The 27,922-nt window shown below is 44.1% G+C and overlaps 1 protein-coding gene across 1 annotated transcript in view; it reads left to right on the top strand.

Annotated features, from left to right (window-relative positions):
* Nucleotides 1-27,922, top strand: part of TBC1D22A (TBC1 domain family member 22A) — a 143,075-nt gene that overhangs the window by 5,530 nt on the left and 109,623 nt on the right. The window contains exons 3-4 of the mRNA XM_048500777.1: nucleotides 6,663-7,003; nucleotides 9,910-10,089. Coding sequence (XP_048356734.1) covers nucleotides 6,663-7,003; nucleotides 9,910-10,089 — 521 coding nt within the window. The remainder of the gene's footprint in view (nucleotides 1-6,662; nucleotides 7,004-9,909; nucleotides 10,090-27,922) is intronic.

Raw genomic sequence — 27,922 nt, 5'->3', positions numbered from 1 at the left:
CCTTTTATAGATAAATCCTGGAGAACTCTGCTACTTAACAGTTTTGCACGGGCAAAGCTTTTAAAAGCATTCAGTTCAGGTCATCTAATTGACTGCAGGAGGGAATCTCTTGTTACAAGAGTCTGTTCACTTTTGATCATTCACCGCTTTAAACATATGGAGGCATGAAGAAGACAATAGAATGTAATGAGGAAGCCTAGGAAGCAGGAAGTCTAGTTTTCTTATTTTTATCAAATAAAATCTGTTTAGTATTGGTTGAAAAAGGCCAGTGTTAACCTGCCATCCAGACACCTTAAACAGTTGCTCGTGTTAGGAAATGGTCCTTTCTGTATTGCAGGAAAACTGTATGTGGCTTGAACAACGGAAAGTGATGCAGTTGGAAACATTTTTCTTTGCTGCAATTTTAAGATCTCATTGTGGGTTAGCACAAGGACTTTTGGATAATTGTGGGTTAGCAAAAGGACTTTTGTGGGTTAGCAAAAGGACTTTTGGATAATAATGTTTGTATTCTAGAAGTTAATTGCCTGTCTGATAGTTTCAGAGGGCAACCACATTGTTCTGCTGTAAAATAGCTAGATTTGAGTCTAGTAGCACCTCAGAGACCATTGAGACCAACATCTGATGAAGAGAGCTTTGCCTCTTGAAAGCTTATACCCTGAACATCTTGTTACTTTCTAAGGTGCTCCTGGACTTGAATCTAGCTGTTGCCTGCCTGAGTTTCAAATTAGATCTCTTTTCTCTTCTGGTCTCCCTGGTGATACCAGATATTGCCACAGCTATCCTGCATGGGCGGGGGGGGGGGGGGGCTTGATCAGGTGCAGTCTGAGAGGCAGTAGGAAATGAATTATTTGATAAGCTGTCACCTGCAGAAGAGATCATATTTCTGAACCATAAGAAAATATACAGTCCTTACATTTTAAAGTTGCAAGGAGCAGGGCTGGCAGGTGTTTTTTAAGTACTCGCTGTTCAGTAGAACATTGATTTCATAAATGTTTTTGGAATTGAAAGATTTTGTTGGTTCGGATGTAACGTGCAGTGGCTGGAGGCAGCATGGCGAAAGTGGTGCCTGGCTGCCTTCCACAAGCTTTCTGGAGGTGCTGGGAAGGAGAAAAAAAGAAAAACCCCTTCACACCACTGGGAAGCCCTCCATGGGCTGGGGACAGGGCCACAGTTGCCCAAACCTGGGGTGTAAACTGACTAACATTCCAGATGCCAGCACAGCTCCACGGTGATCTGGACTTCTGGGTTTGCCTGCTGTGGAGCTGAGAGGTCATGGCTACCGGCGCACTTGCTCCCTGTACCAGTGGGAATGCCCTTCATGCGGAGGGGGATGTGTTTGTGTCCCCCAGCTGGATTGGGCTGCCTGTTATTGCTTATATGAGTATTAGGCACAGAAAAGAGGAAATTGCTAATTTTAATTCCTTGCAGTAGAAGGAAAGTTTCTTCACTGAAAGATATTGTAGTTTGTGGAGAGTCTTCTGCTGCAGCAGAAGACTATGTGAGAGTGTATGCTGTTTCCCATTCTGTTCCCTGAGATGCTGATTGACAGTTACCTGTTGTCTTATATATATTGTTATCTGCAACCCAAACAATGACATATATAAATGAAATAACATGCCTGTAGCTGAAGCGTTGCCTTTCTAGCGTTGCCTTTCTACTCTAGGTGTAGAGTAGTTTTTTCTTTTTCATTATAGCTCTGCAAAGTTCATTGCTCATTCTACTATAGGTATGTCTTTTGGAATATTTAGAAAGTATTCGGGGTTTTGCTGGTGTAGGTTTTTGGTCCGCCATAGAGTTCTTAAAGAGTTAGGTGTGCTATTGATATCTCTGCATGTAAGGCACAAAATAAATCTCCTGTGTAGAGTAATGGTAAAGTTCTTGTGTTGGATGTTTAGTTTTCAGAGCTTGATGGAGTCAAGAGGTGCTTGTTTTTATTATGTTTGTTTGCAGGGTTATATAATTGATTAAGGTAATCTGGATGCTTTTAGATGTTTAAGATGCAGTGTTTTTCTTAAAATTGTGATTGGACTGAACCTGGGGCTTTTTGGTTATATTGATGTGATTGTGAGGACAGGATTTCTGAAGAAATGGATTGTAGGTGAAAGTGAATGCAGACAAATGTAGTGGACATTTTAAATCTCTCTGGGAATGGAAGAGTCTCATTCTGTCTGGAAATATAATTGGCTGTCCATGTCCAGGTTTTGTACATTATGAATTGTGCAGTGGGGTTTCAAACTTGTCTGAAGTGTTTGGCTTGTAGTTCTACTGTCTCTCTCCTCCTGCATGGATACCACCATTATTAAAGTCTCAGATTCTTGCTGAGCTGAATGAATGTGCAAATTGCATGTAAATCTTATACCAATATTTAATTATCTTCTGTTTTCTTTTGGCCAGATCTTTACTTGAACATCAGTTTTAACGAACAACCTGTCTAGTCTCTGCTTTTCTACCGTACAAAGATAACCTTTTACTAGGTGTAAAAAAGATTTTTTGCAATATCATTTTTTTCCCTTTAAAGTACCTTATGCTTATCAGAACTGTGGTTACAGTGTATTTGAGAGATGTGGAATAAAGGGAACAAACTTCTTTTCTGCTGCCTCAGACTAGGACATGGGGTATTGGATTCCACCTAAACATTAGGGATTCCACCTAAACATTAGGAAGAACTTTCTGACTGTCAGGGCTGTTTGACAGTGGAATTCACTACCTTGGAGAGGGGTGGAGTCTCCTTCTTTGGAGGTTTTTAAACAGAGACTGGATTAACATATATCATGAGTGCTTTGATTGTGTGTTCCTTTGCATGGCAGGGGGTTGGACTTGATGGTCCTTGTGATCTCTTCCAACTGTATGATTCTATGAAAGGATCACTTGCAGCTTTTGGAAGTGGATTCCCTCAGTGGTCGTTCATTGGGGAAAGGCCTGGCTAGTGTTGCTAGCTCCAGATGGGGAAGTTCAAGGAGATTTTGGGGTCATGTTTGGGGAGGGGCCCCAGCAGGATATAATGCCATAAAGTCCACCTCCAAAGGAGCCAATTTCTCCATGAGGAGAGATCTCTGTTGTCTGGAGATCAGTTGTAATTCTGTGAGCTTCTGAAATCCCACCTGGAGGTTGACAATCCTAGGCTAGGCAACAACCATCGGGTGACTTGATAGCACCCCACTACTAGTCCTGACTGCCTCCTGCTGTTCAAGCACTGCCACCCTATGAAGGCCACTGAGGTATAGTGCTTAGAGCTTCAAAGTAGGACCCCCAGGACCCAGGTTCAAACCCCCATCTTACTGTAGAAGCTCACTAGATAATTTTGGGCAACTTGCATTCTTTTGGTTTAACCTACCACACGGTTGTTTTCAAATGAAAAGGAGTAGAGAAGAATAATATTAGCTACTTTGGTCCACACTGTGGAAAAAAGTGGAATATAAATGAAGTAAATAAATAATACATATTGTAGAAAATGGGAGGCAGATAAAAGGCAGGTGGGAGAATGAAACCAGCAAAATGGAGAGGATATGAAGTTTGCCAGGAAGATGAAAAGAGGAACTAGAGTGGGGAGAGGGATATAGGAGAAAGTGAGGTGCTTACCTACAAATCCTGGCAGATTTCCTACTATGCAAGTGTGCCTGACTCAGCCCACAAATGGGACGTAGTTTTTCTAGGTAGAGGCTAAGGGTGGGGGGAGGGGTAGCTGAAGACAGGGGGCAGATAAATGTAGACTGGCCGTTGGGTGGGAAGGGAGCAGGAAAAAGGGAGAGGATATGGGGGTTTTAAGGAAAGGGAAGAAGGAAATAGTGGGAGTGTCAGACCTGATCCAAACTCAGCCTGGCATCTTGCATGGCCGCATCAAGGCCCATTATCATTACCGTGTTTCCCCAAATATAAGGCATACCCATGAAATAAGACATAGTAGAGGTTTTGCTGAAGTGATCAATATAAGGCACCCCCCGAAAATAAGGCGAAGCAAAGTTTTTGTTTGCCCGCCACGGAACAGAACACCAGAGCAGGAAGCTGTGGAGCGGCCCCTGGAGGAAGTGCACCAGCAACAGCAACGTTTGGCTTTTTACCCCGCCTTTCTTTCCCATAGAAAGAAACCTCGGGCCACCGAGGAAAGAGCAGCTTCTTTGTGCACGTTGGGAAAGGTCGTCGTGCCTCTTTTCTCCCTCTCGCCTTCTACTTGAAAGCCACCTTGAGTCTCCTTACAGGAGAGAAAGGTGGTTTATTAATCCAAACTCCTCCTCTTCTTCTAGTAAGTTAAAAAAAACCCTTCTAATATTTTGAGACGTTGCTGCCCGCCCCCAGAGCTAGCTGGCCGAGCAGCAAGTGGGCATTTAAACCTGCGCCCGAGGGCCAGTCCAGCCTCTGTTTCTGGCTGGTGGGGCTCGCCGGCGGCAGCGATGGCAGCGCCCAGGCACAGGAGCAAGTGGGCTGCTGCTGCCTTCCTCTCCCCCTCCCCACGCCTGCAAGGCTCGGGCTCACCTTGGGGCCTCGGCCGCTGCCCCTCCGCCACCCTTGCTGCCTCTCCTGCCGCTGCTCCTGCCCCTATCTCCCCAGGAGGGATGATGACAGGGACGCCTGTTGTGCTGAGGGAGGTCGTCGAGGCGGTGGTCAGGAGCTTCACCAAGCACACGCAGGGCTCCTTCTTCCTCCTCTTGTTTACCAGCCCGCTTCTCCACCACCTCCTCCTCCTTCCCCCACACCCTGCAAGTTTGCAAGCTTCAGCTTGCAAAAAGACCCCAAAGTTGCAGCCTTTCCCTGCACCCCCCACAACGGCCCGGGGGTTGCAACACAAGCATCGCCCTGCGGTTTGCAAGCAGCGCTGGAAGCATCTTGGGTATTGCTCCCTCCCATTTTTTTTTTGCAAGGGATGCCTGGAGATGCAAAACTGCGAACTTGCCCCCGGGCCTGGGCACATTTGGGTTGGTTGGAAAGACTGGCCCAGGCCGGGGTTTGTTTTGGCAATGGGTCCCTCCCCACTTTCGGTCGGGCGCGCGGCTTGCAAAGGCGCACCGGGTCGGTTTCTGCATGCACGGCTGAAGTGGGGAAGGGGAGACCAAACAGCTCCCTAGCGGTGCTGGATTCTGCAGCGCTTGCACCGCTGCTTAGGCCAGTAGGGAGAATTAAGCGTACTTTTAGGCCCCGTTGGAAGAAGCAAGAAGAGTGACTTTTGAGGTTTAGGGTGTGGTTGTTCAGGCAGGAGATGGAGAGTGGGGGACTGGAGTCCCCTCGCAGAACTTAGCAGCCCTAACCTGCAGCTCACTTCAAGGCCAGCAACAGCTCAGCCCAAGCCCCTCGAGGCTTCCAAGAGGGGAGGAAGGGTCACTGGGCTGTCAAGAAAGCGGCGGGGATGAGACGAGGAGGCTGGCTGCGTGCAGCCAGTCCGGCCGGAGGGGACAGCTTGGGGGCAAGCAGGAGGCGCTGGGGTGGAGGAAGGAGAGTGAACGGAGCAGGGAGAAAGTCAGAAGGAAAGAGAAAGAGAACGGAGCAGAGAGGGAGCCAAAACAGAAGAGAGAGAAATGCAAGGGGGAGAGAGAGAAGACGAAGCAAGACAGGGAGAGAACAGAGAGAAACTGCAAGAAAGGGCTACCAGGAAGGGAAGGGGGAATTGGAACCCCTGAGAGTCAGAAGGAGGGGAAAAGAGGAGGGTATCTAGGGAAGAGGCAAACCCTGGGTGGTGCCTCTTCAACAACTCCCGGGACATCCTGCAGTCTGGAAGACGGGTGGGACAGCAATCACTCTGTGGCTAACAGCCTTATTGAATGACAGACTCCCTAAAACCTGGGTCTCAGACAGGGACAAGACCACCCCAGATAGGGAAGGAGGGAAGGCACAAATTCTTGATAGGATTCACATTTTGTCTAGTTATGCTGGTTTGTGATGACAACTACTGTACAGTATATAATAAATGTTCATTTTTTTGTTCAACAATAAATGTGAATTCTTCTTCATGGAAAAATAAGACATCCCCTGAAAATAAGACATAGCGCATCTTTGTGAGCAAAAATTAATATAAGACACTGTCTTATATTCGGGGAAACAGGGTACTAGAGGCTGGGAAGGTTTTCTATTGCTAGCTTGTAACTAGTGAATCAGGCATACCGCTTTCCTTATCTTCAACTTCCTGGAGGAGGGAAGTGTCTGTTGCTACCATAACAATACTTCTTTCTCACCGTCTTTCTTATGCTGATGTTTTGGGAATGCGAGGGAGGGAGGAATAAGGGATGAGCCATGTGGCAATGTTCAGGTGTATACTGGGGTTCAGGGGACAAAGTGCCAGCTTTGGCTTCCTGATCCTTGAGCTGACACAGTTCCAATAAAGCACTTGAAACTTTCCTGAGTCTTGTTTGCTGACTGGAGTAACAGACCCTTACAGGGGGAAATTAGATGCTTCCTGCAAGCCCTTGCAGGTTCCCACTTGTGACTTTATGACTTTGTACAATGTTTCCCTGTTGTTCCAAAATGGAAGGTTTAAATTTCCGAAGCAAAGTTGCACTTGCAGAGGAAATGTTATTGTTGTTACCATGGCATTGCCATGCTACAGAAGTATGCAAAAATTACAACAACAAGCAGCTTATCAGTTGGTTTCTCCGCCCCACCCTTTTTTTGCTTTGGCTGAAAGGAACATTACATGTGCAGGTGTCAATACCAAATATTTGTGTATTTAAAAACAGCTTAAAACCAGGATCCAAGCCACCGACTACTCCGGTGAAACATAAGAAAGTTAGCACCTTCCAGGAGTTTGAGAGCAACACCAGCGATGCTTGGGATGTTGGAGATGACGATGATGAACTCTTGGCTATGGCTGCAGAAAGCCTCAACACTGATGTGGTCATGGAAACGGCTCACCGTGTGATACGGAATCACAGCAAGTTACAGGAGCAGCACAGGCTGCAGGAGGGGCAGGTGGTGGAGAAGGAGCAGCCACCTCAGCTCCCGGACCTGCCTCCAGCTCTTTGTGGCGACAGCAGGCTGGTCAAGTCTGTCAGTGACAGCAATGCATCGAGTTTTGCAGGTAAATAAGGTTTCAGAAACTCCAATACCTCTTATAGTCTTTCTCGTTGTTCCAATGCAGCGGTGTATGTGTGTGCTTTTGTTCTGTTTCAAGGGCCCTTAAGTGCTTGGAGACCTTCATTTAAAATAAATTAAATTGATCACTTTGCATATCTAAAACGTTTTATAGAAAAGTTGAAAAACAGGTGAACCATATTTTTCTCACTAATTTCTATGAGAGTAAACTAGTAATGGAAAATGACTGGCTTTTGACTGTTAGTCTTCATGATGGAGCTTCTCAAAGTATTCAACCAAAGCAGCTGGCAAACACCAGGTCAATGTCTTAGGCTGCTGAATGGTAACAAGCTTCTCAGGTGGCCTGTTCTCCATCTGAGTTCTTGTGTTCCTGAGATTCCACTTGCAGCTATGGGTGTAGCTTCCTGTACAGACTAAGGGGCTTACTTTTAAAAGAAATATACTCAAGATGAATCTCAACTACATGCAGGCATGCTCAAGAGGTTGGGCTTCTTCACATTATTGAGTAATACTGATAGGATTTTTCTGCACTTTTTGTAAGTAGCTTTTGAAAATGAGTGAGTCACAGTTTAAATGTGCTCCTTCTTACTTCATGAAAGCAAAATGGGGAGATTCTTGTAGATTGACCAACTATTCTATCTATAAAGACTTTTGCAATGACAAGGAGCGTAAATCTCAGAATTGTTTAAGACATTGCTGCATTGCATTGAATTCATCATTATGCTTTCTAAGGGCCCTATAACTAAGCCCTCTCTGAGTCTCAGCATTGAGCTTTCATAAGAACATAAGAACAAGCCAGCTGGATCAGACCAGAGTCCATCTAGTCCAGCTCTCTGCTACTCGCAGCGGCCCACCAGGTGCCTTTGGGAGCTCACATGCAGGATGTGAAAGCAATGGCCTTCTGCGGTTGTTGCTCCCGAGCACCTGGACTGTTAAGGCATTTGCAATCTCAGATCAAAGAGGATCAAGATTGGTAGCCATAAATCGACTTCTCCTCCATAAATCTGTCCAAGCCCCTTTTAAAGAAACATTTTCATCCAGTGTTAGGGTGGCCATCACCACCACCTCCTGTGGCAGCTTATATTCCAAACACCAATCACCACATTTGTGTGAAGAAGTGTTTTCCTTTTATTAGTCCTAATTCTTCCCCCCAGCATTTTCAATGAATGCCCCCCTGGTTCTAGTATTGTGAGAAAGAGAGAAAAATTTCTCTATGTCAACATTTTCTACCCCATGCATAGATTTTATAGACCTTCAATCATATCCCCCCTCAGACGTCTCCTCTCCAAACTAAAGAGTCCCAAACGCTGCAGCCTCTCCTCATAAGGAAGGTGCTCCAGTCCCTCAATCATCCTTGTTGCCTTTCTCTGCACTTTTTCTATCTCTTCAATATCCTTTTTGAGATGTGGCGACCAGAACTGAACACAGGTAATCTTAAGCGGTAATTAGCACCTACAGCTTTATATAAAGAGCATGACAATCTTTGTAGTTTTATTCTCAATTCCCTTTCCCTAATTATCCCTAGCATAGAGTTCTGCCTTTTCACAGCTGCCATGCATTGAGTTGACATTCCCATGGAACCATCAACTAAGATGCCCAAATCCCTTTCCTGGTTTGTGACTGATAGCACTGACCCCTGTAGCGTGTACGTGAAGTTTGGATTTTTTGCCCCTATGTGCATCACTTTACATTTTGCTACATTGAACTGCATTTGCCATTTCTTAGCCCACTCACCTAATTTATCAAGGTCCGCTTGGAGCTCTTTGCAGTTCTTTGCGGTTTCACTGTGGCCCCTTATTGTCATAACTGGAGGTTATAGGTCTTCAGGTACATGTTGATCAGGAAAGTTATGTTTGCCTTATTGAAAAACATAAAAGTAATTACAAGTCATAAGATTGGAGCCTCTGGGTTTTTTTGCCTGCTTTTTTCAGAGTGTTGGGGGTAATGGTGGTTGGGATTTTTGATTCCCTCTTCTACTGCAGATCTTCACACACAATGCAATTCCTATACGTCTCTTGAACTCTGGAGCCAGCGTGTATGTAGTTGGTAGGGAGTAGGGCAGAAAAGTTTCATTTCATTGGACCTAACCTAAAATAACTGCTTCATTTACATGTGTGCTATGAAATATTACAGTTCTCACAATATTTGGCATAAAATTCCCACTTAGCCTTGACATTTACTGCATGATAGCAGATTATTTGGAAAGAAGCATCCAATTCAGTGTTTTGAAAATGTAATATGAAAGAATATACCCCAAGACTTAGAGATATGAGAAAAGAATTAGAAGTAACCCATTAGTATTTACCACTCAATTATTGACAAATATGATTTTCTTTTTATCAATATGACAAGATAGGTATCTTTTGTAGTCAATTTCTGAACAAAAATGATATAATTTAGTACTTTATGACAACTATATGTATTTAATGTTTCCCTGTGCCTTTTAATATGCAAATAATTCTTTGTATTGTCGGCTTTCATCGTCGGAATATTAGTGTTGGAAGCCAGTTAGAGACAGATTCTAGCATTTTTTCGATTTTGTGACAGGCTGGCATCTTCTGTGATGATCCTCTGAAGATGCCAGCCACAGATGCAGGCGAAACGTCAGGAGAGAATGCTGCTAGAACACGGCCATACAGCCCGGAAACCACACAGCACCCAAATAATTCTTTCTTTATATCCTCCTCCTTTAGAAAACCTGGCTGATAATGGCATCCCTAGTGATCTCGCATCCAGGCCACATCTTTCTAGTTTCCCTAGTGTTCATAGAATTAGTTGCCCTCTAACTATTCATTGGGCTACTATGCTGTATGGTCTTTGCTCTAGGTTGCCTTGCTTTTCGGTAAAACTGAAATAGGTGAGGCTAATTTTCACTACTTTCTTCTACTCCAGATAGTTCTAGTGAAAATGTTTCCATGCCAAGATCTCAGTCACTTCCACAGTCCTCAACAGTCACTCTGGCGGGGAGAGCTGTGGACCATAATACCTCAGGTGGTCTTGTACTGTCTGAAAGAGAGGCGTCACGATTGGATAAATTCAGGCAACTCCTGGCTGGCCCAAACACCAACCTTGGTAAGCACTTATTATAAAAAATTAAACTTTTTGAAAGGTATTGGTATGCGCTATTGCCATGATGGAGCAGAACTTTCTCCATGGTAATGCTGATGCTATAGAATTTGCTGCCTAGTGAAATGTGTAGTTGTACATGTGAAGCTCCTCTGTTTCCAACACAGCTTTAAATTGTGATTCTGTTGCTGAAGATTTGTGATCTATCTTATTGAAGCTATTCAGAACTAAGCCCTCTTTCTGAGTCTCTGGCATTTAATATTCTGGGACATGTACCTTGCTTGTAGTGTTCATGCATGTACATGCATGTGTATGTACTCTAAGGTAATGGAGAGTCTAAAGCATGTATTAAACTGTTCAAACATGCTGTCAAACACACATTCTCCCTGGTGGTAGCAGGCCATCTGGTTGGGTTGTTCACTGCCCTGCGGCGAGTAGGCAGGAAAAGGCTCTTTGGTGACTTCCTGTCAGGTGTCCGTGGTGGTGCCGCCCCAGTATCTTCCTGCTTCGTTCAGAGTAGGCAGCACTATCCACAGGCTCCTAGGCTGGATTTCACAAAGCTATCTTTTCTTCCTTGTGTTGTTGTTTTTTGTGATTCCCTTGTGTGCAGTGTACGTTTGATCGTTTTTCCACTCCTTCTGTATGCGTGCTGACTGAGCTCTCTCCTTCCCTTGTGTTCCCGCCTTTTTTTCTTGGCTTGAGGAAGGAAGAGCTATGGCGTCGGCGCCATTTTCTCCACCAAGGGAGTCCTTCTACTGATCGCGAAACCGCTTAGGTCCAGGGTCATCTTGATCTGCCAGTCTCCTACACACACAGCCAGCTGGGCTGATAGTGAGAGACTCTTCTTCGGGACTTAACAGTCTCCCACACACAGCCGCTGGGCTGATAGTGAGGAGACTCTTCAGGAGCTCTTAACAGGCATTGCGGGGCTGGGCGGGCTGGCTCGCTGGCGCTTCCTGTGTCTGCTGGCACAAGGCCCAGGAAGACGGCGTGCACTCCGGGGCCTCTTCACAAGGACGGGAAGCTGGCCGGGATCGACCGCCATGACCAGCTGACCAGTGGGAGACAAATCGTCAGCTGGCGACCGCTTCAGGCGGCTCTGCAGGGCATCGCTTCTGCCCTCACGCCCGCTTTGATGTCTGCTGCTTCACGAGCCTTTTCTCACCCCGGCCTCGCTAGAGCCGCCTGAGGGAACTTCGCTGCAGGTCAGTCATGCAGGTGCCATGACCAGGGGAGGCGGCCTTTGGGAGTATCTCTGCCTTTCAGACTGGAGCTTTCTCCCCTCGCAGCAACTGGTCTCCCCTTACTACTACAGGGCTCCATAGACCAGTCGGCTAGTAGACATTTAAATGCTTTCGTACCTCCCCTCAGACAAGCAGAGCGCCAGATCCCCTTCCAGGTCCCCAAGAGGAGAATCAGATTGCTTGGATTATGATGCAAATACTTGAATGAAGGGGGAGGTAGACCTGACTCAGACGTAGCTTTTCTGAGGGAGAGAGTTCTTCACCACCAGTTCAGAGCAGACCAGAGCCACAGATTAATTAAGGTGGAACAATATCCACTCTTTTAGCCAAAACAATGTTGGCTTTGGAACTGTGGGTCTTCAGGAGGCGGGCGCATCCCCAATGCTCCTGCCATGTCCAAGCCTCCACTAAGGGCTGCCCTCCTAAAAGGGATCTCCTCACACTTTTCCTTAAGAGGATCAGGCTGCTCACTGCTTTTTTTCCTCTCCCAGAGTCTTTTGCCCACAGTTCAGAAAAGAATGGGTCACCCCGGCTTCAAACCAGAGGGTTTCCTCCAGTCTACAAGAAACTTTTACCTAGCTCCAGACTAATTTTTTGAGAATGATTAGAACCCCTCTAGTTGATTTGCCAGTCCCATCTTCTCACTGCATTCAGGGGGGTCTGGTTTCGGTTTCCGGACCGGGAGAGGATGATGTTAAAGACCCCGATTGGATCGGTGGAAGCATGGAACATGGTCTCCTCGCGAGAGTTCATGATGGTCTAGCTAATTTCATGGCAGCAAAAAATCCTGGTTCCGCAGCCACCGCCCCCACAGCTTCCCATTCTTTGGCTCCAACGTTTTCTGAGCATCATTCCACCCGAAAAGTGCCAAGGCATTAGAGAGAGGGTGGAGAGGGTAGATCATGGCCACCTCCCTTCCCAGCTGATGCCACCCTAGATGCACTCCTAGTCTCCCTCTAGACCCATGTCTTCGCATCAGTCTCACGTGAGATTGCTCTGGCTTCTAAGCTCCCTGGCAGATGACTGACACCCTATCTAAGACAGCTGTGGCTAGTTTTGATTTGCGGGGAGGGACCCCTATTTGGAGTCAGAGTTAAATAAGACCCTGTAGGTGGCAAGGAGACCAAGGACCATAAATAAGCTATGGCGCCACTGTCCATCAGAGACAGACCCAGGTTTTTTCTGCAAAACCACTGCTCCTCCAAATCATTTCTGCGGCCCCTTCCCACCAATCACGGAAAATATAAGCAGACTAGCTAGCAGCCTCAGTAGTCCTTCTGTAAGACACGCGATTTTCGCAGCTCCAACTAGAGCGTAACTCCATTTCCGGACCGACGCCTCTGACAATAACATGGATGACGTAACTCGCCAGGGTTCAGTCAGTCTCGCGCTGCTCTTTTCCTTCAGCCCTTCGATTAAGCAAGGAAGACGAAGCCAAATAGACTGCAAAGCTGGCTGTCGTAAACATCCTACTTACCATCAGAGCCATAGAACTGCAATTACCAAAATATCAACAAGGGATGGATGAGTGTGCTCCCACTTTTCTTTCACTGTCCCCAAAAAGAATGTGGGACGCCAGAGGCTTATCCTCAGCTAAGACATGCGTCAATGCGCCATCTCGCGCCAGAATTCAGGTTTCGTGATGGAAACCATCAGATCCACGGTTATGCGCTATCAGGAGAGGGGACATGATCACCTCCTTGGTTCCAACGTGAGGCATACCTCCCGGCATGTACCCATACACCTGGCTCATCATACCGGCTTCCTCGGTCCACTTATGGCAGACCTTCCATTTTCAGTACATAGCTCTGCTGGTCGACATGGCGACATACATCTCCTGAAGAGTTTTCACGAAAGTCTTGATTGCACCCATTTCCTGCTCCGCAGTCAAGGGATGCATAGTCTATTCTGCGATCTCTCATCGACCTTCTCATCAGATCTTGATCGAAATACAGGCTGTCAGGAGACGTGGAAAGGGTCCAACTAGTCTTATCAGATTTGTCATCACGCGTGAGCAAGAGTTCCTTTGGCCCCTTCCCAACAAGATGGAACACTTAGGGGCATTGATAAACACGGCCCATTTGTACTCCCTTTGTACCTCTGATCCAAAGTCCAGAAAATCTAAGAGACCAGTCTTACGCATTAATTGCGAACTGCAAAATCTTCCAACTTACTACAACTTCTGCCAGCTTGCTGGGCCCTTTGCTTTCGTCCTACAATGGACTGCCTCATACAGTGGGGTCGAGCCCACGCCAGGCCTCTACAAGCCCTTCTCTGTACGGCCTTTATGCAAAGCAAATCATTCTGAAGACAGATCGATCATTGAGCCTCCCCAGCAGTCCGTCTCCTAGTCTAAAATGGTGGACCATCCACCACAACCTCCTACCAAGGTAAGTTTTTCGCCCCTTTCTCAAGTAAGTCCATATCGTGGGATGCCAGTCTGTCCGGCTGGGGTGCCAAACCTGAGCCACCACTCTGGCTCAGGGCTCCTGATCCGAAGCGCCGCAGGCGCAGCTTCCGATCAACATTCTAGTAGGTCGGAGACAATATGATGGGCCCTGTAATCATTCAAGCTAACTTATTCTGCAGAAAGCGCGTGAGTGCTTCACGCTGACAACATCTCGCTGAGAAGTGCCATGTCAATCATCAGGGGGGAGGCTCCAGGGGTCGCCCTTCGCCCTACACAGAGGAAGCGGCCACTGCGTGTGATCTCATGAAGGCGGAACAGAATCTTCACCATCCCTCAAGGCGAGCCGCTAACACGACATCTCGAGGCTCACTAAACACGGAAGCCGACTGGCTCCAGCCAGACCCACAGCTCTCCAGCTCCAAGTGGAAGCTGAACCTACAGCAGTTTTCCAGACCATCCAGGAACGACCCTCTCGGATGGCGACGATCGAAACCTCTTTGCATCACTCCTCAATGCTCAGATCAGCGTATTCTTTTTTCACTCAGATACCGCCTATTCACAGGCGACAGCGACCGACAACGCGCTTCTATCAGCTCCTGGCTAGGGGTCTCCTCTATGTTTTTCCCCCGATCCAAGTTTTTTCACAGACTACTTCTTGCACCGCCGTGGCGAGTCGGAACGGAGGGAAATCATACTGGGGAGCTCTGAACTGGGCTCCAGGAGGTCCTGGGTACTTTCAAGTACTAAAACAGCTATCTGTCACACCACCCGTTGGTTCTACACACAACTGCCAGATTCCTCCAAGCTCTCCCAGGGCCCCCCTACTACATCCCTTGCCCAGAGCTGGCTTCATGACTAGCCAGCCTGGCGCTTGAGCAGAGACTGTTAAGAAGAAGCGGGGTTATCCTAAAAGGGTCATAAAGGCTATTTTAGCCAAGCTAGAAGAAAGTCCAATCAGAATTTATGCACTCCTCCTGGAAGGCTTATGTGCGGTGGTGCCGTTAGAAAAGAGGGAGTCCCTGAGTTAGCTTTCCTGGGCCGTACATATTGGAATTCCTGCAGGATCCGGGCTTCTGAGTCAGGGGTTGAGAAGTTCCACCCTAAGGCATCAGGTAGCTGCCATTGCAACGGTTCCCTTTACCACCTGGGACCGCGCGGGGATGCCTATATCACCAGGCACCTCAGACACCTTAAAATTCCCCTCAAAGGGGTTTCTCAGTCCCAACCGGGCCAGTACAGCATCGGCTTCCCTACCTGAAGGATGCGTCTCCATGGGTGGTGCTAGGGACGACTCTAGCCAAACCCTCCTTTGAAACTATGTTCGACACATACATTTAAAATGGCTTAGGATGAAGCTTTTGTTCCTGGTAGCTCCTATAACCTCCGGCTAGAAGGGTATTCAGGAGAATAGAGCCATGTCAACTAATCCTAATTTATGCTTTTTTTCCCAGACAAAACTAGTGTTAAAGCTTGATCCCTGCTTTAGACCTAAAGTGGAGCATCTAAATTCCATTTGCAGCAGGAGGTGGTTCTTGACAAAAAAATTTTTTTTTGGTCCGAATCCCACACACCCCAGAGAGCGCCCGTTGGCATCACTCTACGGATGTGTATGCGTTCTTCTCAAGAACCTTTCTGATAATGCATTCAAACAAACTCCGCAGAAATCGGGAGGCTCTTGCTTGCTGGAACATCAGCCTCGCCCAGATTGGAAGTAGGAATCCTATGGTGGCTGCTGCCTACTCAGCCTCTACTATTAAGGCCTGCATCCTTGGAGTGCCCATAAGGCCAGGGATTCCCCAGTATGCCGACCGGGAGGTTACTGTAGCTCACTCCACCAGGAGCACGGCCGCCAATGCGGCTCTCCTTAAACGACATTCCCCTTGAACAGATTTGTAGGGCAGCCACTTGGGCTCCACCTCTTCATTCGGCTTAAACATTATATAGACTGGCATCCATTGATGCCGTGCAGGCTTCCTTTGGGAGGCCCATTCTGGAACACATTATCGGGAGAGTAACCAAAACTCCTCCCTTTTTTTTTTTCTCAGGGCACTGCTTCGGGAAGTTCCCAACCAGGATGGCTCTGCTACTTCACCTCAGAATTAGGAGAAGCGCACTCCATTGGATACTCACCGTGAAGGGGTCTTCTCCTTGGTGGTGCGCAGGCCACTCCTGGGGCCCACCTGGCTTTTTTTTTTTGCTGACCGATAATGTGTTCTCTAAATATCCAGCTTTACAGTTTTTATCAAGTTTACAGTTCAGGGCCTCTGTTCTTTGTTGGGCTCTTTGGTCCCCTTTTAAATAGGATTATTCGTTTCCTTCATGGTATGTTGGGCCGGGTGTTGTATATTGTACTTTTGTTACGTTTGCCGTGTACTGTTACTCTCGGCTAGTCAGATACTGGGGCGGCACCACCACGGACACCTGACAGGAAGTCACCAAAGAGCCTTTTCCTGCCTACTCGCCGCAGGGCAGCGAACAACCCAACCAGATGGCTCTCTCGCGACTTCACTCAAGCGAGTAGAAGTTACACCCTTCACGGTGAGTATCCAATGGGTCGTTTTCCTGGTATATCTTTGGATTGTGTCTTTTTAAATCAGTGGAGGACAGCAATTGAACAGTTAATAAATAGATCTTGTAGCAGCATATCAGTCATCCCTAAAGCTCTGAACGGTCTCATTCAAAGTTCTTGGGTAGATAATGAAAATCAAGACTAATAGCACAGAACCCTGTGGAACTCCCAAGATGGCTAGAGACTGGGGTATCTGAAGGACCATTATCTTCCATATGATTCTGCCTAGGATTTAAGATTACAGGGAGATGCCGTTCTGATTGTCCCATCAATCAAAACTTGTCTGGTGGGCACATGAGAGAGGGCCTTTTCAGTGGCAGCCCCAAAATTATGGAGCAGCTACCCCAGGAAGGTGCACCTGGCCCCCTCACTTTTTATCTTCAAAATGCAGTTGAACAGAGTTTTATTTAGAATGCTGTTGATTAATTTAATTTTTATTTAAAGGTAGTCCTGATTGAGATTTTAAATTGTCATCTTTTAGGGTTTTTTTTGGTATAATTGTTTTATTTATTTTGTAAGCTGCTTTGAGTTTCCCCAAAGTTGAAAGGTGGCTAATACAAACATTTTAAATAAATAAAATCTTCCTCAGCAGACCACCCTGTATATAATCAACTCAAGGCATCCTTGTTAAGCTGCAGTATAACAACATGGTTTAGTCTGGTATCCCAAAATGGAGGGACCCACTAGTGATACAGTTTCCTTTGACTTAATTTTTGACACTGCCAGGAGGAATAGGGGGCTTGAACTGAAAATGGCATTTCCTGTATCTACTTGGTGTGTAATTGGCAAGTCCTAGTTGAGGGCATCTATTTTGCCACTGTATCTAGCTTCAGTAGAGGGCGAATGGAAAGATGAGTACCAAGAGGGGGCAGGGAAACAATCTAACACATCCTTTCTTAGCTTATAAGAGATGCTTCAGACACAGTTCTGACTCATGACGTCTGCCTAAAATGGGTAGATGAAGGGTTTGTATCCACAGCTTGGGATGCTTGTTATATAGAACAACTTTTCCTGTAATTGATCATTTTCTGGTTCCTGCCATGTACCTGAAAGGGGGATAGCTAGACTTGCCATATCAGATTCCAATTAGGCCCCAATATATAATAATAATTAATAGCCATCAGATCTCTGCTGGCTTAATGTGACAATGTGGTTTTTAAGGCAAGATATATGGTTTTCCTCAGTAGAGCATCCCTAGTCTTCTTAGAGTGTAAGTGTTTTTTCCTGAAACAAACATTTAATGACTTGTTGCTGTTGCCCAACTCATCCATCTATCCCCCTTTTAATGTTGGAAGTTTTGACCTCTTACAGTATATGTGACATACCACAAAATATGTGTGGGGTTTTTAAAAATTTGTTGCAGCTTAGAGCAAGAATGGCAGATCTGCACTGGATCCCACCTCTTGCATATTTGGGTGTAAAAGTTAGGTTACAACTTCTGACTGGTCACTGGATAAGAAAGTGCACAAGACAACAGAATTGAATGCTGGTATATTACTGCTGCATTACAATCTCTTTAGGTGTGCACATGCAAAGTGGTCAGCTTCACAGTATATTTTCTGGAAAAGTGTTCAGGTTTATGACTTGGTGAATTCAGACATACTGCTAGGGCATGCATGCATGCATGCATGCATGCATACATACATACATACATACATACATACATACATTTCCCTTTCCAAATTCTTGGAAAGTTTGGGTTGGATCCTGACACTCTTTTGCTATGTTGGATTCTAGGACTCAGTTCTATTAATTTTTCCTTCAAGTGAGAAAGACTTTCTCTAATGGAAAATGTCCTTTTCTGTTGGGGAAAGGCTTCTTCTAGCAGAGGACAGCCTTTCTGTGTTGGAGAAAAACTAGATGGAAGCTTCATAGAATCCAGTCCTTATGATGTGGGGTTTCCTCCTTCTATCCTCCTTTCTTATAGCAACAAAGCTTTGACTAATATATTACTTTCCTTGTTGTAACAACCTGAGGATGTGAATTTTCTGTCCCACAAGCTTCGCTTTTCCCTTATGTATTTTGTCCTCCTTTTAAAGTGCCTATTACATGTTCTGTCTGTTAGAGAAGTATTTGTCATTCCTTACTCTTCACTTTATCTTCAATCTGAGCAGTGGAAATGGTTTTCTTATTTTTAGCTCCTCTGAGTTCTCTTTTTGCACTCTGATTTTTTTAAACAGTTATTTCTTTGGCCTGCCACCTCTGATCCTTCCCAGTTTGCCTGTCGGTCACAATCTGAAATTGGTGCTACTTTTCCTGCCAGGTTAAACTCACGATATCAGAATTCCATATTAGCTCACATATATATATATATATAGCATTTCCTCACAAATTTGCCAGTTGATGCCTTTCTTACTCTCCTTTGATTTTATTTTTTTTCACTGAAATCTTTGATTTTATTTTTTTGTGCTAAAAGCTTTCTAGGACATTTGGCATTAATAAAATATAGAGCAGTGTGGGAGAAAATGTGGTGTATGGCAGGCACTAAGTCTTGGAGGAACTGGATGATGAAGCACTGATGTTAGAGACTTCAGAACAGAAGCTGCCTTGTCCAGCTATTCGGTTTTTGGAGAAAGTTTTTTAAAAGGCTGGGAGAAACTTGCTTGAATGTCAGGGGGAACTGGAAAGTTAAAATGGTCCATGAGTAAGCCAAACTGAGCCCCATCTGAAGTGCTGCAAGCCAACATTGCAGGAATAAATAGTGAGAGAGCCACTGGTGCCACTGGCCAGGTCTGATCTGATTGTCCCTTGCAGTGCTAGCAGTGTATCTGGTTCATATTTCAACCTGTTTCTAGCTTCATCCCCTCAGACAGTAGCTTTCTGTGAACTTCTCCAGTAAGTTATATGGCCAGTCTGCCCTTGCTTAGTTGCAGGATTTAGGATAGCCCTTCCACTCGCATAAATGGGATCTCTAAACAGAACTGCCCCACTGAAGTTCAAATTTGCTAGTCCATATACTTCCTCATTAATTTGCCAGTGTTCAGTGCCTCTCCTGCAAATTCTCTTTTAATTGCAAGGGATAATGGTGTTTGTCTGGTTTTGTATATTTCCTTTTGCAAGAGCTTCTCCAGAAATGAAACAAGATCCAGCTCCTAGCTTTCAGGCACATGCAGAAGATCAGGTGGAAGACATGCAGTTGTTTTTTACTCTTATGGAACTTCGGAGAAGGCCAGATGTTGTGCAAGCCCTCCTTGCAGTTTTTCTCTTCCCTGGTGGCTCATGGGCATGAGGAAACAGAGAGAAGGCAACAGCCATTTCTAGGCTGCTTTGGAAACTGCCTGGCAGGCACAAATAGTTTGGGGCTCAGGAGAGGTTGATGACAGTGTCTTATAATAATGGGTTGGTAAGCCAAGACAAGAAGTGTGTCACCCTACTGATGACTCACAGTGTGATACTAGATGTGCAATAGCATAAAAAAGTAGTAACAAGACACTCCCCCCCCCCCTTTTCCAATAGTTAAAATTGTTTCTTACAGGATATCTCTGCTGATATTTAGGTTTTGTTGCTGTTTTTCTATGTATGCCAATAAAAGCTTTGCTTTCCTTCCATATTTAGGTTACATTATTTTATATTGCTGCTGATATTTAGGTTAAATTATGTAATAGAATTTTTAAAAAGTGAGATGCTACTGATACCAAACAAAAGTCTGATGTTGCCTTTTGGGGGATGGAAATGGATGTGGGTAGACAAACAATTATATATTGGAAGCCTTCTAACTTGACATAATCTTCTCTTAGGCAACTGCCACGCCCAACAGTATCTTAAATCTGCATGTCGTTGTATTGATGTTCTTGTGCTACGTATGTATGCACATTGATTACATGTGGACATGTGATACTGACTCCTTTGCAGTCAGTGTTGTGGTTGATCAAGTACTGTGTACTCTGACATCAGTTCCCTAGTGTCTTGTCCCAACATCTCTGCTACCTGAGATCTTTTACCTGCAGCTGCTAGATGACCCTTATTTGATGCATGGAATGTACAAGCATTACAGTTATGCTTTCAGAGTATTTGTTGAAGGCAATTATAAAGCTATTGAACATCAGAAAATTAAACTGATTATTCACAAGCCTTGCTCTCCAGAATATGAAAGCTCTCTTGTTGAAAATTTCGCCTTCTCCTCTACCAAAAGGCAATGAAAAAGCTGGCAGAAATAGAAGTCATGAGTTAATGCACGCAGTGAAGGAGGACCTGCTGGCTGCCTCCTTCTGTTTATCATTATTTCTCTGGGGAAGAACTGGGAACACTTGCAATAAAAGAAGGATGACAACCAGAAGTTTCTTTTGCTCATGGCTCTTGCCAGTATAATGTGGTTAAAGTGTTGAACTAAAATTTCAGAGCTAGGTTCAGATATCCCTTCTGTGTTGAAGCTCTCTGGCTGACGTGCCTCACAAAGTTGGGGCCAGGATAAAACAAGGAAGGGGTACCTGTGTGTGCTGTGGTGTGCTTCTTAGAGGAAGGGTGGGCTACTATTTTATTTGTGTTGTCCCTCTGGTTCTTCTGAGCAGGTCAGAGTGACAATGATGGTTCTCCCTTCCTTAGTTCTCTCAGCAGTCTTCTGAAGAAGGTTAGGTGGAGAGAGAGTACAGCTGGCCCAAGTTCACCCAGCAAGTTTCGTGACAGAGGAGGGGATTTGAACCTTCATGTCCCAGATCTTAGTCTAATATTCTTTCCTCAAGATTACTGTGCACCAAATAGATTGTCTACTCTCTGTCTCTGCCTATTGCCAATTCTCAGCAGGGTGCCTTCATATGGTGTGTGTAATGTGTAACTAGGCTGTTTGGGAATGGCAGACAAATGCCATGATTCTCTCCTATATTTGTGTGGAGGGCAGCACCATTTTAACAGGCTTCGCAGGCTAAACTCTTTCCTATGATCACAAATGTGATCACAGGAATTACAGCAATGGAATTGCTTCCATGTCTATTTTTGCATCTTTCAGTTATCAGAACTTTGTTGACTGCCTTGGCCAGGTAGAGGAGAAATTCAGAGTTTGCCTGATATTTGGATGTGACTGGCTTTATTGTTGCATTATGGTCCCCGCCAATGGGAAAATGGGCTTTAGATTGTAGATTTTGCTAGCATTATATTGTCAGGGTGATATGTATTCCATTGGTTAAGATAGAAATTGTGATTTTGAAATGTTCCACAAGCAAGTACTAAAGGGACTGTCAATATTTGCAGTGAAAACTGCACAGGATATAAATTTATGAAGTACTGCTTCTATACAATGAACACTCTTCATTTATTTTGATTGCCCTTATGACCAACTGTATCTGAAATCCTTTCTTAATGATCTTCTAAACAGTCTCTGCTGTCTTTCATTTTTAATCTGGTATGTACTTATTTTCTATTTCTTTCAGATCTCCACCTCATCTATTTTACTACTTATTAATTTTTCCAACTTTCTGCCTGAGTTAGCTTCTCTCATTTTCTGAAAGGGTTAGCTCATTCAAAGACTGTTTGTATTGACATATTTTCTGTTTCTGCATGCTTTCAAATAATACTTTTGTTCTATTGAGAAGATTAAGAGCAGTATTTGCTTGGGAAAAAAATAATGAAGCACCTAACAGTGCTATTATTCATTTTTTTGAAACTGGTTGCTGTGGTTACCATAGCAATATGAAGTTTCTGCATATGCTGTGTCTGGCTTCCCAGATGCTGTTGGGGGAGCTGCAGGTCCATAGATCTATTGTCTTGGAGGAATATTCTAGCTCTTTATAGCTAAATTATGCTACAGGTTTTTTTAAGAATGCAAAGCTTATAAATCTAGTTTATCATGTCTATCATTTAATTGTTCATGCAAGCCGTTACTTCATGTAGCGATTTACAGTCATATCAATGAAATAACCACTTTGTGTCACAAGATGAATAATGCATGCACCCCAGGAATTGTGGGTCCTCTGAGTATTATGGTGCTAGAAATATGATGGTTAAAAAAAAGCGGTATAGGGATCTAAACTGTTTTTAAGAAAACACTGTGAATAGTTATTTAGATGATTTCTAAGAGGTCCTCAGTTTAAGGTGGATTTTAGGTTATGCTGGGTCCTAATTTTTGATAGAGAGAAGTTCTGCCAAACATACCACGTAGCTGAAGAAATAATGGAATCAATTTGCAAATAAGCAATTTTAGCATAAAAACCATAACAGTATAATTGAAGATAGAGTTTCAGAAAAACCAAGCATCTTGCTGAGTCTGTAATATAATCTTCTGAGTCTATAGCTGAGTCTATAGTCAAGTCCATCTGGAGGGAAGCCCAATAAATGATTAGGACTTAGTGTTCATAGGATTAGTGTTCACAGGACTTTGTGTCTCTTTCTATAAATTATTATATCATAGCAACTACTGACTTTGAATGACAGAATTTATAGCTGCCTCCCCTCTTTTGGCTGGGTGCACTCACCATACTGAGGTCCACATTTTTGGCTGGTGGAAGCAGACCCTACCCAGCAGGCAGACCAGGCAGAGGTTGATGAAATGCCACCAAAATGTATGCGCTACACTTTCTGCTTGTATGTCCACACTATGCACTCTGTCCCATCACGAAACTCCAAAGACATTTCTCAGAGGAGCTTGTGAACAAGGTACATTCTCCTGAGGGACCACGTATGTACGTATGTACATGTGTGTGTGTGTGTGTGCGCGTGCATGCATGTGTGTGTAGCCCTTTGGTTTTGAGTCATCTGGATTGAATCGACTGACTTTGACTGCTTAGAATCCTGCTGGTCTTCCGTCAGATTCAGAGACTTTGAAGTGCTAGAGCAATGCTCACTTTACCCTAATTTGTCCAGGAACGGAAGGACTCATGTTCTTCATTTGCTGCTAGTCACTTTAAAAAACAACAAAAAACCTTCTAGCCTTTTCCAGGGTGTTGGGAAATTTTCCATCTTCTCAACTCTGATTAACATCTTGATTCTTTTCTTATTGCACTAGTTTGTTATACCCTTTTCCACCAAGAGATCTATACCTTTTTCAGAATGGAGATGACACCAGACATGAGAATTCATCCATTTCCTGGATTGTCTTTCTTCTAGAATTCTCTGCTTGGATCCTAGTGCCTTAGGGACAAAACTAGGTAGGCACCAGAACCCAAACAGAGCATTCTAGAACAAAAACAATCCAGTAATTGAATTCTCAAATCTGATGCAACTTTTCCTGAAAAAGGTATAAGTGCAGTCATTCATGGTTCAGTGGAAGTGAAAGCAGTGTGTTTCCGCTATTGAAAATAGTCCTAATGTTTACAAGCATTAAAGAATCTTTTTTTAAGTGCAGCCTTCGTCAAAACCATAATTCTATGCACTATAAAACATTTCAATTTGATAAAATAGCATTTAGAGTGCATTGGATGACTATTGGCAAGATGTGCCTTTCTCTATAATTGCACCTGCCATTTTCTGCCTGGTTCAAGAGCCTCCGTACTGCCACAGCTATTTGGAGCATGTTCCCAGGAGTTTACGCTGCTTGCACCTCATCCGGTGGCCATTTGACTCTAAAAAGTCCATTAATAAAGTTTGAAGTTACTATTTTAATATAGACTCTGTGAAGCTTTGAAGACTGCTCATATAAAACAAACAAAAAAGGAAAGAGAAGAAACCACACACGTGGGTTGGCAAGGAACATAAACTTTCCTTCCTGTACTTTTTATCAGAGAGCTAATGTCGTCTTTTACTGCTCTTGTTATGTTAACATTTGGCCCAAACTTTTGGGCAAACTGACAAAGCTAGGGTAGTATTTCATCTGGCCAATCAGAAACCAATCACAGTAGAATCAGTTGCAAAGTTCTTACAGCATGCCATGAGACGTTGCCAATCTAGCCAACACAGGTTTTGATTTTTGTAGACTATTCTAAATATCTTATGCTATGTATCTTATTTAATTTTGTATATTTATTGTATGCCAGTAAAAGGCTTTTGTTGTTGTATCAGAGAACTAGCATAGTCAGCCCTTCAGTGGAATCATAATATTGTTTTATTCAATCTCTAGGCCCTTTTCATTGCAGATTATTCATTTGAGGAGATCTTTACCTGTGTAAATTCATCTTATGCTGACCTTGGCAGTGGTTAGATATCAAGAACAAATAACATTCTTCCCACCCCAGGGTGTATGATAGAATTCACTTAGAACTATCCTTTTAAAAATTAATATGATTGTAGTTATTATAATTGTTGGATTTTATATGACAGAAGCTGCCCTGAGCCTGCAAGGGGAAGACCTGCAAGGGGCATACAAACAAACAAACAAACAAACAAACAAACAAATAAATAAGAAGGAATCTCCTGTTTTCATCTACTGTGGATTTTTTTAAATCTGAATTTTGGTATTCTTTTTTACAATTTTGTATGAAACGTTCTAATAAACTGCCTTTTGTTTGGTGGGGTAGAAATATTACACTATTCAGTATTACACTATTCATTGTGTTATGATTCATCCTTGTCCTTGCTGAAAGATCGTTTCATAGGTAACCTCAACTTTAATGACAGCACAGATAAGGCTGTCTATACTTGTAAAAACATCTGTGGCATGTGTTTTAGCAGGAACACATAGCCCTGACTTGCCAATAAATAATACCTTCCAGAGGTATCTGGATCAGTGACTCTTACTTAGGGGCCTGGAAGGCATATGCTGTTCTTCTTAGCACCATTCTTAAATGTGCCCCTCACCCAATATTCCAAGAAAATGGACAAGGCCATTGCCTGGTGAGGCTTGTTGCTGGCAGATGGTTCCTGTTTTCAGTCATTCACCACCAAAAGAGTAAGCTGCAGATCCTGTGCTAGAGATAGCAGGACTTGCAAAATCATGTGGATGTAACTATGGTTATAGTTACGTACTTAATACTTTCATCTTATACTGTTGTGAATGTGTTTCTGGGTGTTGCATAGGTCATGCAGTAGCCATCTGGCTCTGTTGGTTGATAGTAATTGCAAATTTGGGTCTCAGCAAGCTGCTGATTGACTACCATTTGTCTAGATAATGCTGAGCCTCCTGGAATTGAACAAAAGCTGCTTCTGCTAAAGGTCGAACTGACTATTCTGGACACTTGCAATGCTTTTGACATATTTGAAAACCTCTTAATTTGCATTCCTTATTAATATGGAGGGGAGGGAACATGTTGTGCTGGCTGCTGTTTTAGCCCTGACTAAGCTAGATGTATCAGAGGCTTGTCCCATTTTACTGTGTACCTGCATACCAAAAGAGCTTAAGTAGGATCCTGTTCTTGCATACAGAGATTCTGGCATTCATGTAAATTTCTTGTAAGTTGTTGTGCCAAGAATGGAAACAGGGGGCTAGGTTAATATAGTGCTACCTGAATCACTTAGTTGTGTTTGTTGCAAGCCCCAGGCAGAATGTGTTTGACCTACAGAGGTCAGGTTGGCAGATGTCCATGTTTATAAGTCATGTTAAGTTACTGGTGAGAGGCATGTAAAGGAGTATAGTGCAGTGATAGAACATCTAGGCTTTAAATAATCTGTTTTCTGCCTTCAGGACAGTGTTGTTTAAGGAGCAGGTGGTTTCTATGGAAGATTTAAAAAGCGCAGAATACAAGCAAAAAATTTGCAATGGCATAGAGAGAAAAATGAGGGGAATATTAAACTATAAAAAAGCCTTGTTGTGTTACACTTGATGTAATCTGAGATCTTGGTATGAAACATTTTTTTAAGTTACTGATAGTATACTACATGTTCAAGAACCAAACCTATGATTTCTCCCTCTTCCCTCAATTTATATCAGGTTTACAGTGTTAAGTAGAGAAGTATTCTTTATGGTGTTGTGCTTTCTTATTCCTGTTACCACAGTGACTTATCTTCCCCTTCCCAATGCTGCCTGTATGCATTAAAATTGTGAAAATGGGTGTGAGTGTGTGGGGTTTGTCAAGGAACTGTGCATCTGTTTCTCTCTCTCTCTCTTTTTAAAGAGTCTAGTTACAGTTGGTTCTGGTGGGTTTTTCGGGCTGTGTGGCCGTGGTCTGGTGGATGTTGTTCCTAACGTTCCACCTGCATCTGTGGCTGGCATCTTCAGAGGTGTATCACAGAGAAAAGTCTGTCTCACACTGTGTCTAGTGAGAGGGGAAAGTTTAGTGTGGTGTATCGTCCATGTCCTAGGGTGGGGAACCAATCATTAAGTGTTTGGGTGGAATTTGCTATGCCAAGGTGTGGGTGAGTGCATTGTATTGCGGGTGGGGTTATCAGTCCATTTTTTAAGTACTGGGAGCCAAGCTTTGCTAATTTTCAGGGTCTCTTCTTTCTTATTGAAGTTGTCTTGGTGTTTGTGAATTTCAATGGCCTCCCTGTGCAGTCTGACATAGTAACCTTCTGAATTGTCCAGAATTGTCCAGTCTAGTTACAGTTCGAAATTTGGGTTAAAACAACTGAAGTGCTTCATAATGTGGGGAGTTGCTGGTATCAATCCTTACTTCTCAAGTTCTGTTAGTTTTCTGGAATATCACTTTCTGTGTTTGTTGTCTTCCTCCCCTTTTCCTTCTTGTCATTACTTTTCTATTGTTACAGGCATTCTCCCCGCCCCCACCCCCCAAACTCATGAATATTGTTGGTGAAACACACAGAGACATCTTGGCTTTGCTCTCTTTGGGATGTTAGTTATGGCATATAGCTTTCTATTCTGTATGACAGCATAGCACAGACCTAGATGCTAGAGAGCCATAGAGCAGGGACTTGGGCCTAACAGATGCAGTAGAATGAGATAGTAGAAGTCTGGAGTGAGAATGGGCTATATACCACTTCAAAATGAAGGCAGGAGAACTTGTATTCTTAACATTGCCCATGAAAAAACTTGGTGCTTATATGATAAAAATCTACCGGCGGGGTGGGGGTGGCAGGGGTGGTTAAGCCTATTCCTCTGCATGCAGTCCTCATTTTTCATTTCGTAAGGATTAACGTACCAAAAATTATTCAAAAGTGTAATATCTTGGTTGCATGTTTGAGGTGATATAGTCCTTTCTATCACCATTGCACTCTGTCATTTCTGTTCTGCTCATAAGGGCACAAGGCTTCGTTCATGCACATTCCCATAAATTGGCTGGGGAGTAACTTGCTCTGTGTGCTGCTAGTCATTTCTACTGTACATTCCTCTAAAGTTGTTTTTTTGGGGGGTGGGGTGGGGGGAAACTCATTCATAACTTTGGTACTGCATGGTACTAGGAGCTAAATGAAGAGGTGCTTGTCGCTTGAGCACCAATATTTTCTATCAGTACATTTCAGGATTGGTTACTTTTGACTTGTAAAGCCGAACAGAGCCAATATCAATCTGCTCTATTTGGCTTCTACCGAAAATATTTGGGTTAAAAAAAAGCTGAACCTGAAATTGTGTCAGTTCTCTCCTGCCCCCCCCCCCCCCCTATTAGGTCTTGGAACCTTAAGCCAATAAATGGACTCTGAAGTATCAATCAGAAGTGTTTATTGATGAGGTATATAAGCACCATACTTGTCGAAAGCCAGTTCTGGCAAAGCTGGCATTTTCCATCTACTTTATCCCCCACAGAAAGCCCCCCTCCTGATTTCCCAAAAATTCCTGAATAAGGTCTTTGGAACCGAGACGGCCCCAAGATTGGCAGCGGATAATGGAGGAGCCACCTGGCTTCCTGTCCCAATGAGATAATG

The sequence above is a fragment of the Sphaerodactylus townsendi genome, linkage group LG06 (genome assembly GCF_021028975.2).
Source record: "Sphaerodactylus townsendi isolate TG3544 linkage group LG06, MPM_Stown_v2.3, whole genome shotgun sequence".
In the NCBI taxonomy this organism is placed as follows: Eukaryota; Metazoa; Chordata; class Lepidosauria; order Squamata; family Sphaerodactylidae; genus Sphaerodactylus; species Sphaerodactylus townsendi.
The sequence above is the reverse complement of the archived record's forward strand: the minus strand, read 5'-3'. Positions and strand labels throughout refer to the sequence as shown.